The sequence below is a fragment of the Anomaloglossus baeobatrachus genome, chromosome 2 (genome assembly GCF_048569485.1).
Source record: "Anomaloglossus baeobatrachus isolate aAnoBae1 chromosome 2, aAnoBae1.hap1, whole genome shotgun sequence".
Lineage (NCBI taxonomy): Eukaryota > Metazoa > Chordata > Amphibia > Anura > Aromobatidae > Anomaloglossus > Anomaloglossus baeobatrachus.
Genome location: NC_134354.1, coordinates 410,807,282 through 410,820,663, shown reverse-complemented (window position 1 = coordinate 410,820,663; position 13,382 = coordinate 410,807,282). Strand labels below are relative to the sequence as shown.

General features: G+C 43.1%; 1 protein-coding gene across 2 annotated transcripts in view; it reads right to left on the bottom strand.

The window, feature by feature from the left end:
* KCNQ4 (potassium voltage-gated channel subfamily Q member 4) overlaps nt 1-13,382 on the bottom strand; it is a 327,569-nt gene that overhangs the window by 115,931 nt on the left and 198,256 nt on the right. For both annotated transcript variants that reach the window (XM_075336124.1, XM_075336126.1), the window contains exon 2: nt 8,957-9,047. In XM_075336124.1, the coding sequence (XP_075192239.1) occupies nt 8,957-9,047 (91 nt within the window). The remainder of the gene's footprint in view (nt 1-8,956; nt 9,048-13,382) is intronic.

Genomic DNA, 13,382 nt, shown 5'->3' with positions numbered 1-13,382 from the left:
GCACATGCACATGTATACACAACAGACACTGGACACTGAAGTCACAAATACATTTGATATATGGTGGTATATATTAGATATAAACACACTTAGCGCAGATATAAGTACCTGCTGCTTAGGTGCCCTGTAAGATCAGGTGCAGCACAAGTGATGGATGCAGCAGCTCAGCTCAAGGGCTGGCTTCATTCTCGTCTTCTCTCCAAGAAAAGACCTCCTAGACCTGAGCAGCCGAGCACAGAACGGGAGGGTGAGAGGTAGAACGCACGGCACTATACAGCCTTCTATATCCCGTGCAGGCCCCTCCCCCATCACTCTGATTCTAGCTGTAATCTCACAGGGAGCATGTAGGAGCCAGAGGGAGGAAGTCCCACCCCCAGTGCTGTCTCCCGGCAATAGACAAGATGAGCAGCTGCCCGAGCACCGCAGCCACTGGGAATCTGCTCCAGTGCCCCGGGGGCCACAGAAAAGGTCATCGCGGGCCGCATACGGCCCGCGGGCCGGAGGTTCCCCACCCCTGCCCTAGGTGAATATACTAAAAGTGATTTTTACGTTCTACAGAGCAGCCTGGGCTCTTATATACAGTATTCTAGAATGCTGTATATAAGGGTTTACAAGTGGTGGCTGCAGGTAAGGCCTAAGCCACACAGTATGAAAATCGGTGCAAGTGGAGTGCGATAAAAAAAATCGCATTCCACTCAGACCAATATTAGCCTGTGTGTCAGCACACATGAGCAATTATTTTCTCAGCCCTAATCGGACCAAGAAAACAATCGCAGCATGCAGTGATTGTAATGCGAGACTCTTTCTCTCGCACCCATTCAAGTGTATGGGGCGAGAGAAAAATCGCACTGCACTTGCGGTACACCGGTGTACCGCGAGTGCAGTGCGAGAATGGCAATAGCCGGCTACGGAGGAGAGAGGGAGAGAAATCCCTCCCTCCCCTCCTCAGCGCTGGCCAGCCCCTCCTCAGAGCTGGCCCACCCCTCACAGCTGAGGTCCGCTCGCACGGCCGGACCTCAGTCGCAGGGACACTCGCATGACACTCGGCTCTGCTGTACTGCCAGCACGAGCCGAGTGTCATGTGAGGGGATCGCAGTAATCCCCGTGTGGCACCAGCCTTAAGGTACTGTCACACATAACGAGATCGCTAGCGAGATCGCAGCTGAGTCACCGTTTTGGTGACGCAGTAGCGATCCCATTAGCGATCTCGTTATGTGTGAAACCTACCAGGGATCAGGCCCCTGCTGTGAGATCGCTAGTCGTTGCTGAATGGTCCAGGTCATTTTCTTCAAAGGCGACGTCCTGCTGGGCAGGACACATCGCTGTGTTTGACGCTGTGTGACAAAGTCCCAGTGACTGCTGAGATCGTTATATATACAGGTCGCTACTGCGACCTGTATTGTTCCTGCATCGTTGGTAAGATCTCACTGTGTGACATCTCACCTGCGACCTCCCAGCGACTTACCTGCGATCCCTATCAGGTCGCATCGTTTTCGGGATCGCTGGTAAGTCGTTGTGTGTGACTGGGCCTTTATAATCACCAAATGAGGTGATAGGTTCTCTTAACATCCCAATTATCTACAGTAATTAATTTCTATTTGCTCACCTCCTTCTTATCTTCTGAAAAGATGCAATTATAAATCAGCAGTCCACAGCTTTCAGAGCAGGTCCCCTAAGGGGTCTGGCTGTCCAGATCTGTGTGCTTGGTGAAATTCCATGTTATCTTTGTGTAAATGCAGTAATAAAAATGTACACTATAGAACAAACCACTGATAGCTGAATATGTTACACCAGAACTTGTGTTGAGCTTTATCGCTCTACTAATACTTCAGTTCAACTATTCACCAGAGCTGTCACTCTAGGAAGAGAGCACACGCTGCTAGAAACAATGAAGTAAGGAGACTCCAAACCTCTGACCTGTGCAAGAGACATCTTGAGAATATCTGTATAAGGCCCGTTTCACACGTCAGTGAAAAACACTGACGTTCTTCACTGACGTGTAAAACACGCTCATGTCCCTCCGTGTGCCGTGATTTACGGCACACGTGGGTTGTCTAAGTGCAATCCGGGCTCCGTTCTCCGTGGCCCGTGATTGCATTTAGAAATCAACTCACCTGTGCCCGCTCCCGCTCTCCATGGTGCTGATCGCTCCCGCAGTGCAGCATCCGGCCGGCGCTGACCCCCGCAGCAGCTGCTTCCGGGTCGGCTGTGTCGTGCATCATGAATATACGCGACAGTAATGAGCCGGCTCAGAAGCAGCAGGGAGAACAGGCTGCAGAGAGCGCGGCTGAAGCCGGAGGAGTAAACATTATTTTTATTTTAGAAGCACGTTTTTTTCTGGCACGTGTTTCACGGACCACATCACTGCGTGGTCCGTGGGACATCAGTGATGCCAGAAAAAAATGGACATGTCTCCGTGCGGCAATCACGGACACGCGGGTACGCCGCACGGAGACACGTGCAGTGAAAAATCACTGATGTGTGAGCAGACCCATTCATTATAATGGGTCTGCGTATGTCAGTGATTCTGGTACGTTTAAAAAAAAGCACAAACGTACCAGAATCACTGACGTGTGAAAGGGGCCTAAGACAAATCTAAAGATCTTTGTAGCTGGACAATCCTTTTAATCATTAATACATACGTTGTACTAGGTAATTCTGCCTATATTGTCTTATATGCTTTCCACACTATACCTATGTCATTCTCTACCAGATGCATAATGGGATTTTTGGTTTTAGAAAACAGAATTGTTTTCACTGTGTAAAGAAATATTTGATTTTCTTATTAATTCCTTATGATTTTGAAGATTTCTATTAGTCGTGGAGCCTAAACCTGAAATGCTTACTCCTATCTCACTATGGCTGTGTGATGATGTTACAGGTGGACATCTTGTGACAAGAGAGGAACGTATACAAGAAGCATTGTAAAGCTTTCCATTATATAATACACAAGCTTTAGGCAGTCAATGGAGTGAAATCCCGCAGCGATGTGCGGAAAAGAATTGACATGCAATTGTTTTTGCTGCGGGAATCCCGCAGCAAAACATGCAGCTGTCAAATTCCGCCTAGTGCGCACAGGATTTTTTTTTTCCCATACGTTTTGCTGGTGATTCACTGTAGAGATGTTATGAACATTTTCTGCAGCGAAACATGCAGCAAATCCGCAGAAAATCTGCGGAAAAATCCGGTAAGTGCGCACAGGGCCTTAGTCGTGGGAAGCACAACAGAAACATACTCTTATAAGTAAGAGAGGTTTTTGACTTGGAGATCCCAGTTAGTCAACTAAAATGATTTCTCTCGACACTTAAGCTCAAATTCCCTACTGGATATTAGTTGCGCTAGTGATTATCGCCAAATGCCTTGTCCGGTGTCAAGCTTTTCCTGTTCTTAGTCACATATTCCATTTTATTTAGAATACTGTAATAATAAATTATAGTTAGTTTTCTGTGCAGTTAGTTTCTCTGAACCTGTATCATTTAATTTTACATTATTGTGCAGTCACTGGCTAAATTAGAAAGGGTAAATATCCATTGGTACTGAGGATGGATTGAGAAATATATAAAGTACTGTATATCATTTTATTTTTAAATAATGTGGTTTGAGCATTACAAATGAGCTTTTCTCTCTTCTATTTAGTAATAATATTGAGAAATGCTGCCTGTAAATGTGTATATATATGTGTGCATAAATAATTAATGAAGACGCCACCAATTTTCTACAGAAATATTTTTCTAAAGTTGTTATTAATATGAATTTCTCACCAGATGTCCGTTCAATCGAACCCACACAGGCAATGTGTAATAATGAGAAATAACACTAGAAAAAACTATTGAACACTCTTACTGAAATTTATTTAATACTTTGCACAAAGGTCTTTGTTGGTGATGATAGCATCAAGATGCCTCCTGCATGCATTGCTCAAGTGTGATTTTTTTGCCCATTCTGTCACACAAACACTCAAATCCTGAAGCATCCGTGGACTCCTTATATGAACACTGAGCTTCAGTTCCTTCAATACATTTTCTATTGGATTCAGGTCAGGTAATTGACTGGGCCATTTTAGCCATTTTATTTTCTTTCTCTGAAACCAATTGAGAGTTTCCTTGACTGTATGTGTGGGATCAATGTCTTGCTGAAATGTGCACCCTCATTTTATCTTCATCATCCTGGTAAATGACAGCAGATTTTTATCAAGACTATCACAGTACTTTTGTCCATTCGTACAGCCTTCAATTATATGAAGTTTGCCAGTGCCATATACTGAAAAACAGACCCATACCATGATGTTCTCACCTCCAAACTGAACTTTTGTATGGTGTTTTTGTGGTGATATGCACAGCCTTATGGCCTCCAAAAAAGTTCAATTTTGGTCCCATCTGTCCAGACTATAGTCTCCCAGTATTACACAGGCTTGTCTAAATGTTGTCGAGCAAACTTTAAACACACATGAACATGGTTTTTGTTCAGCAATGGAGTCTTGAGTGGTGGGCCTGCATACAGGCCAAAGAGGTTGAGTAAGTTATTGTTTTCTTAAACAATTGTACGTGTTAATGCCAGTTCTTTTGGTAGCTCTCTATTAGTGGTTTTTGGCTCTTGGACAACTCTTCTGATAATTATTTTCACTCCTCTGTCTGAAATCCTGCAGGAAGCACTTGGTGGTGAAATGGTGTTCTTTCCTGTTCCAAATTATGGCCCCAACAGTGCTCACTGGGACCTTCAATAGTTTAGATATTCTTTCGTAACCAATGCCATCAGTATGTTTTGCAACAATATTGTTGCGAAGATCTGAAGACAGCTTACCGCTTTTATCCATCATGAGATGTTTGTGTGGCATCTCGTAAGGAAAACACTTTTATATAGGACATGAGTTGAAACAGCTATTATTTTTTCACTAAGTGGTAGGATTGCTTTTTAATCTACTGGCTCATGACTTTCCATGGCTTTTTGCACCTCTCTTTCTTCATGTGTTCAATACTTTTCCCCTGTGTCACTTACTACACAAAACTTAATTTATGAACATCTATGGTTTAATTTTTTTTTCTTTTTGTGGATTGAATGGGTTGTTATCAACATCTGGTGAGAAATTCATGTCAATAGCACCTTTAGAATTATATTTACTTAGAGACTTGGTGACATGTTCAATAGTTATTTCACCCCCTGTGTAAAACAGTGGGTACAGAAAGTATTCAGACCCCTTTACGTTTTTCCTTCTTTGTTTCATTGCAGCCATTTGGTGAATTTAAAAAAGTTTATTGTTTTCTCATTAATGTACACTCTGCACCCCATCTTGACAGAAAAAAACCCTAGAAATATAGAAATGTTTGCAAATGTATTAAACAAGAATAAATGAAACATCACATGGTCATAAGTATTCAGACCCTTTGCTCAGACCCTCATATTTAAGTCACATGCTGTCCATTTCCTTGTCATCCTACTTGAGATGGTTCTACTCCTTCATTGGCATCCAGCTGTGTTTAATTAAACTGATACGACTTGATTTGGAAAGGCACACACTTGTCTATATAAGATTTCACAGCTCACAGTGCATGTTAGATCAAATGAGAATCATGAGGTCAAAGGAACTGCCAAAGAGCTCAGAGAGAGAATTGTGGCAAGGCACAGGTCTGGCCAAGGTTACAAAAGAATTTCTGCAGTACTCAAGGTTCCTTAGAGTATAATGGGCTCCATAATCATTAAATGAAAGAAGTTTGGGAACACCAGAACTCTTCCTAGACCTGTCCGTCCAGCCAAACTGAGTAATCGTGGGAGAATAGCCTTGGTGAGAGAGGCAAAGAAGAACTCCAAGATAACTGTGACTGAGCTCCAGAGATGCAGTAGGGAGATGAGAGAAAGTTCCACAAAGTCAACTATCACTGCAGCCCTCCACTCCAGCCTGACAGAAGCCTCTCTTCTGTGCAAGACATATGAAAGCCAGCACAGAGTTTGCAAAAAAATAAAAAACACATGAAGGACTCCCAGACTATGAGAAATAAAATTCTCTGGTCTGACGAGATGAACATAGAACTTTTTAGTGATAATTCTAAGTGATATGTGTGGAGAAAACCAAGCACTGCTCATCACCTGACCAATACAATCCCAACAGTAAAACATGGTGGTGGCAGCATCATGCTATGGGGGTGTTTTTTAGCTGCAGGGACAAGACGACTGGTTGAAATTGAAGGAAAAATGAATGCAGCCAAGTACAGAGAAATTTTGGAAGAAAACCTGTTCCAGAGTGCTCTGGACCTCAGATTTGGCCGAAGGTTCACCTTCCAAAAAGTCAATGACCCTAAGCACACAGCTAAAATAACAAAGGAGTGGCTTCAGAACAACTCAACGATTCTTAACTGGCCCAGTCAGAGCCATGACCTAAACCCAATTGAGCATCTCTGGAGAGACCTGAAAATGGCTGTCCACCAACGTTCACCATCATACTGACAGAACTGGTGAGAATCTGCAAGGAAGAATAGCAGAGAATCCCCAAATCCAAGTGTGAAAAACTTGTTGCAACATTCCCAAGAAGACTCATGGCTGTACTAGCTCAAAAGGTGCTTCTACTCAATACTGAACAAAGGGTCTGAATACTTATGACCATGTGACATTTCAGTTTTTCTCGTTTAATACATTTGTAACAAGTTCTACATTTCTGTTTTTGTTCTGTCAAGATGGGGTGCAGAGTGTAAAATAATGAGAAAAAGTTAACTTGAATTGAATTTACCAAATGGCTGCATTGAAATAAAGAGTGAAAAATTTAAATGGGACTGAATACTTTTCGTATCCAGTGAGTGTATGTGTATATGTATGTGTGTGTTGTGTATATGTATGTGTGTGTGTGTGTGTGTGTGCGTGCGTGCGTATGCGCGTGCGTGTTTATGTGTATATATATATATAATATATATTTATTTATTTATACAAATAAACAATATATGTGCTTGGCATTTCAGCGTTGAAGCACTGACTTCTTTAATGCAGAGTAAACATTCAAGATACTACAGTCTTATAACAGCTCAGCGACCTTTTCAGAAAGTTGATCAGCAGCGTTGCAGAGAGTTACGCTTCTGCTCATTTGATATTGATGGCCTATCCTAAGTATAGGCCATGAAGTCTGTGATCCCGGAATTGAATATGCTTTACGGTTTCGTAAAAAGCATATTTAGCTTACAATGAAATATTAAGCCACTGTCTAATACCATTTGTGTCTTGGTTATTCATCATATTCCACTTGGATATCTTGGGGATTGAAAGCCTGTACTGATATTTACACAAAGGGGCAGAGCTTGTTACAATGTATTGCATAACTACATTGAATATCAATGGTTAGGAAAAATAGAAAAAAAAATAAGCATTATTATTAATAAGTGAATGTCCACAAGGGACACAAAGTAATACTGATTATGCCTCAAACTCTGGTGACAGAAAAACTCTAAAACTGCACTTTGCGGAACCTAATTTTCATTTTGAATTTCCCATTGGTTTTCTGTTCTGTACACTCGTTCAGTAATTAGACATATACACTGTCATTACCTACTGGCTTACCGCTTGGTAGTACATTGGTGCAAGTTTAAAAAATTTCAATGTAAATGTCTGTAGCGCCCCTGAAACCATCAGGGTGCTACAAGGTTCTGCATCCCCACCAGGATGCAGGGCCTACCCCCTTAGGGACCCAGAACCCCAGTGCCGGTAAGACCAAAAACCCAGGTAATCCCAGTTTTCCCCAACAATCCCCCATACAATGGTACCTAGCTAGGGTGGGACCATAGATGGCCGCCTAGAGGTGGAGCCACTCCAGTCCACTAGTTGACCAGGTGGGAGGGGCAGACTGTGGAGAGTAGTCAGCTGAAGTCGGTCTAGAGTTGACAGCAGAGGTGAAGGTGAAGGGTGTGACTGAAGAGCATCCTGACTCGAGTTGACGGTGACCTGGTACCTAGGAGAGGTGGTTGCCGGTGGAGTATGGTGGAGTGCTCCCGTAGCTACGCACCGACGGGGTACAGGTCCCAAGGACAGGGAAGAGCTTCAGGCTGACCTGTTAACACTTGCACAGCAAAGGGGACCACCAAGGACCTTGCGGACCCTGAAGAATCCGAAGACTCAGTGACAAGGAGAGAGTCGGGGACAGGACCAGAGACTCCATCCCCACATGGTTCACACTACCGTCAGGCGGACAGAGGTGGACAAACCACAAACTGGGGACCCCCAGTGTTCTATACCACGGAGACCCACTTGCCAGAGACAGGTGCAGGGGAAAAAGGTACCAGAGAACTAGACTGGCACTGGGACGACGGGGACCTGGGGGCGAAACCAGCCGGCCTCGGGCAGCCAGTTAACACCCGAAAAGTGAGTAAACCAGTTGCACTGAATACCTATCTGGACTTCTTCCGACGTCCACCGCACCATACACCTGCTGGGGTAATACCCTACTTGCGAAGGGCCCAAGTCATCAGAGTTTCACATTCCATTAGCCCCTGTAAAACCTGCAGCGGCAGCTCCCTACACTTAGCCGCAACACTGCAAGTGGCGTCACAAATAACTTTATTTACAAATCCCCTGTAAATATCCCCCATTACAAAAAGGGCCCAGGGCACGGAACCAGGTAACGGCCACCACCATGACATTCCCAATGGAGACACTGCCCGGAACCGAGTACCCCATATGCCTGGGTGCTACAACCCCAATGCTTACAAAATGAGTGAATCAAGCGCCAATTACCATTGAAGATGCTGGGTGACAAAGGTTGTGTAGTCTCAGCCTTACTACCATGTATTCGACTTCCCTGCAATGAAGAGTTTATAGAAAGATTGTTCCTATATGACACTGTTACATGAAAAACAACCAGCTTTCGAGCTTCAGTAAGAATGGAAGGAGTGCAAATAGATATTGTATAATGAGTGCAGAGAAACGTAGGCTAATAATAAGACACAGACACAGGAGATTAACCAAGAACTTATAGATCTCTCACCAGTATGAACAGGCCCTTGTTGGCTAAGTTTTGATATTCGGGAATTGTGGAGAATACAGAGAGCACCAGACAGCTGAACACCAGTAAGAATCTGTAAAGAGAAGAGCGAGTGATGTTAAGCATACAGACACAATGAATCATTGTACTACATAATACCATATGTGACTGTCATTCACAAGAACACATACATTTTTTTTCATGTGTTTACGTTTTAGAACTTTGCAATTGTCGTTCAAAAGTCAAAGCAAACCATCCAAAGTGCGACTGTAAATGATTTATAGGTCCATAGACAAAGCTACTCACTAACTTACACTGGGAAGCTTCTAATGTTTGATATAGGCTAATAAAATAATCTGTCAAGTAGAGTGCTTTACAATTATTCTAAGCCAGTAATACACCTCAATGGCCAATAGAGGGAGCACAGAGCTTGAGATATGTCAAGGCACTAAACACGATAACCCCAAGCAATCATGTTACACCAGTTACGGCTCTCGACTGACTAATCCATACACTGTAAATGCACATGAAAATGACTGAGGTTGTGTCCACATTTATGGTCTATATTTGGAGTATGCAATGGGAAAGTTTTCAGAGCATAAGTCAAATTAATCCTTAAGGCCCCATTGTTTGACACATGTAAAAAAAAAATGGCCTTTTGGAATCTGTCTAGAATACAATGGGGTACAGTTTTCTTTGCAGAGGTTATCAATATTTCCATCTATATACATACACACAGCAGGTAAAATAAGTATTGAGGCACAAAAAGCCATGGAAGGTAATGACACCAGCTGAAATTTTAGAAAATGAACTCTTTGGATGCCATAACACACATCATATTTGTAGCTATAAAAGCGATACATATCACCCTGAACCAACAGTGAAATTTGGAGGTGGGAACATCATAGTGGGGGGTACTTTTTTAGCATACAGCACTGACAAACTTCAGGTTACTGAAGGAAGGATAAATGGACAAATGCACTGAGACATTCTTGATAAAAGCTTGTTGCCATTTACCAGAATGATGAAGATGAAACAAATGTGGATATTTCAGAAAGATAATGATCCCAAACACACACACACAGCCAAAGAAACTCTCAATTGGTTTCAGAGAAAGAAAATAAAGCTGCTAGAATGGCCCAGACAATCACCTGACCTGAATCCAATAGAAAATGTATGGAAGGAACTGAAGCTCAGAGTTCATAGAAGGAGCCCACAGTACCTTCAGGATTTTAAGAGTGTTTGTGTGGAAGTATGGGCCAAAATCACACCTGAGCAATGCATGCGTCTAGTTTCTCCATACAGGGGGTCTCCTTGAAATTGTCATCACCAACAAAGGTTTTTGTACAAAGTATTAAAACAATTATAGTAAGTGTGTTCAATACTTTTTTCCCTGACATTTCTCATTATTACACATAACTTAATTTAGGGAAATCTATGGTTTGATTTCTTTGTCTGTGTGGATTAGATGGGTTGCTACTGACATCTGGTGAAAAATTCATGTCAATAGCACCTTTAGAAATATATTTACTTACAAAATTGGTGACGTGTTCAATACTTATTTCACCAGCGTTAAATACTACACTGTATATTTTTGTTAAAAAATAAAATAAAAAGCATGCCTCTTTGTGTCTTTCATGTGGTGTTATGGACTACAGAGATGCAAAGACAATAAATGGCATAATAAGAGACTAATATGCATACATTTCTGTCTTACACCATTTCATAAAGTACATTTATAGAGGTTGTACCAAGTTTGCAACTTCTTAGGACACCTAAATGCAAAATTGCTCAGGGTCTAATGCTGAGACACCCAATGTTCAAAAGTGTGGGGGTCCACAGTCAACCCTCTAAAGGTTAATCTGACTGGATGGAGACTGCTTTTATCAGACAGGCAACAAGACACCTGCTTAGGCAAGTGGAAATTACAGTGTAGCACCGAAATGATCACATAGAACTTGTGTCATATAACCATAATATCACTACACACTACAGAAAGAGCATGGCAACTATTGTTTTCTAACTGTTACATGCATCTAAATGAAATAGTGAAGTAACACTGTAAATAGTCTTAGCCTATATTCAGATGCCTGTGTGTACACTGAATTTACCAAACTAAAGAGCACTTTACATACAGCGACATCGCTAGCGATATCACTGGTGAAAGCACCTGCCACCGTCGGATGTGCGTCACGGGCAAATCGCTGCCCGTGGCGCACAACATCGCTCGGACCCGTCACACGGACTTACCTGCCTAGCGACGTCGCTGTTGCCGGCGAACCGCCTCCTTAGGTTTGTGCAGCATCACAGCGGCGTCACCAAGCGGCCGCCCAATAAAAGCGGAGATGAGCGGGACGTAACATCCCGCCCAACTCCTTCCTTCCGCATTGCCGGCGGCCGCAGGTAGGCTGTAGTTCGTCGTTCCTGAGGTGTCACAAGAAGCGATGTGTGCTGCCGCAGGAACGAGGAGCAACCTCCGTCCTGCAACAATCAACAATTATTTGAAAATGAACGACGTGTCAACGATCAAAGATAAGGTGAGTATTTTTGATCGTTAACGGCCGTTCGCCCGCAACGACGTCGCTAACGATGCCGGATATGCGTCACGGAATCCGTGACCTCGGAGATATATTGTTAGATACGTTGTTGCGTGTAACGGGGCCTTAAGTCTTCAGATCCAAAATAACCTTGGACTGCAATCACACAGCTGAGTAAATTTTTACATCCATGAAAAATCCACCTCTTTTCATCTGGTACAGGAAGATTGTCATGAACTTTTTATTTCCATAAACAACAATTGTCCAATTAAAAATGTATGAAACATGTATGGAACCCTGAAATACAGTCCCTATCTAAGAGGCTGTTAGTTCAAATCAGGAGACCCAAGGTCAAATTATGCATCGCAGTCCATTAACTGAGCCATGATACATGGATATGTGAATTAAGCCTTAAAGCCTAACAGTCATTTTAACTTTTATTTCATAAATCAATAGTACACATGAAAATAAGTAACTTTGTAATATATCAGAGGAATTTGCTTCTTTCCCTACCAGAATTAATCAGTACTTATCAAACTTCTCAATTCCGATAAAATCTGTATTCAGTGAAGACTTTCCCATTACAGAGATAGGAGATGACAGTTGTTACTTATGAGATTCTATGATGAGAGGAGGAGGGAGGAGCTAGTGGCAGAGCTCCTCCCTCCTCCTGTCATCATAGTGTCATGCTTCGGTTTCGGGAATTGATCTGGTGACCTCATGCTGCATGGTTTCCCTCTCTGCTGAGCCTCAACTTGCTTTGGTCTCTGTTCAACTGCTGATAGTTATTTTCTCTTTTCTTTCCTTTCTTGAGTAAAATTCTATATCTGGTGTCTCCAATTCCTTATTTGGTTCTGTCCTATCATATCTTGGGAGGGGCTTTTTATACTCACCTTGCTCCGGCTTTCTTTGCTGGTTATATTTCCAGGTGATAGATACAGTAGTTGGAGTTCCAGCTCCTCAACTAGGGGTTTATCCTGCATTTTAAAACACAATTGTTTTCCCTGCAGACAATCTGTTCCTTTTCTATTAGTTTGGGTATCTGGGAGATTTTGCATATTGTTTGTTTCTGGGTTCTTCTTTTTTTCTCCTGTCTGTCCTGGGTTACTATGTAAACATGTTCCTAGGCCTGCGTCTCATCCTCTAGTTACGTGTATTTCATTTTTCTGTTATCCCTATTTTTGTGTTGCGCATTAACTAGAGTAAAGCGGGCTTTACACGCTGCAATATCGCTAGCATTTGCTGGCGATCTCGAGCGCGATAGCACCCACCCCCGTCATACGGCCGATATGTGGTGATCGCTTTCTAAGGGGGCGGTTTGTGCGGCGTCACAGCGACGTCACACGGCAGGCGTCCAATAGAAGCGGAGGGGCGGAGATGAGCGGAACGTAACATCCCGCCCACCTTATTCCTTCCACATTGCCGGTGGACGCAGGTAAGGAGATGTTCGTCGCTCCTGCGGTGTCACACACAGCGATGTGTGGTGCCGCAGGAACAATGAACAACATCGCTAATAAGCAGAAAACGATTTTTTGTTTCAGGACGACCTCTCCGCGGCAAACGATTTTGACCGCTTTTGCGATAGTTTAAGGTCGCTCATAAGTGTCACACACTGCGATTTCGTTAATGAAGCCGGATGTGTGTCACAAACACTGTGACCCCGACGATAATTCATTAACCATATCGTAGCATGTAAAGCCCGCTTAAGGGTGCAGTTAAGGACACTCAGGGTCAGTTAATGTTGAGTGGGGGGAGCCATTGTGTATTCTTAGGGTATCAACCTCCACGGTCAGGCAGGATAAGTCAGGGTCAGAATTGTTGGGCACAAGTGTTGTGTTTCTCCTGTTTTGTATGTACCCATGTGAGTGTGTGGGCACAGTCTTAACAGAATG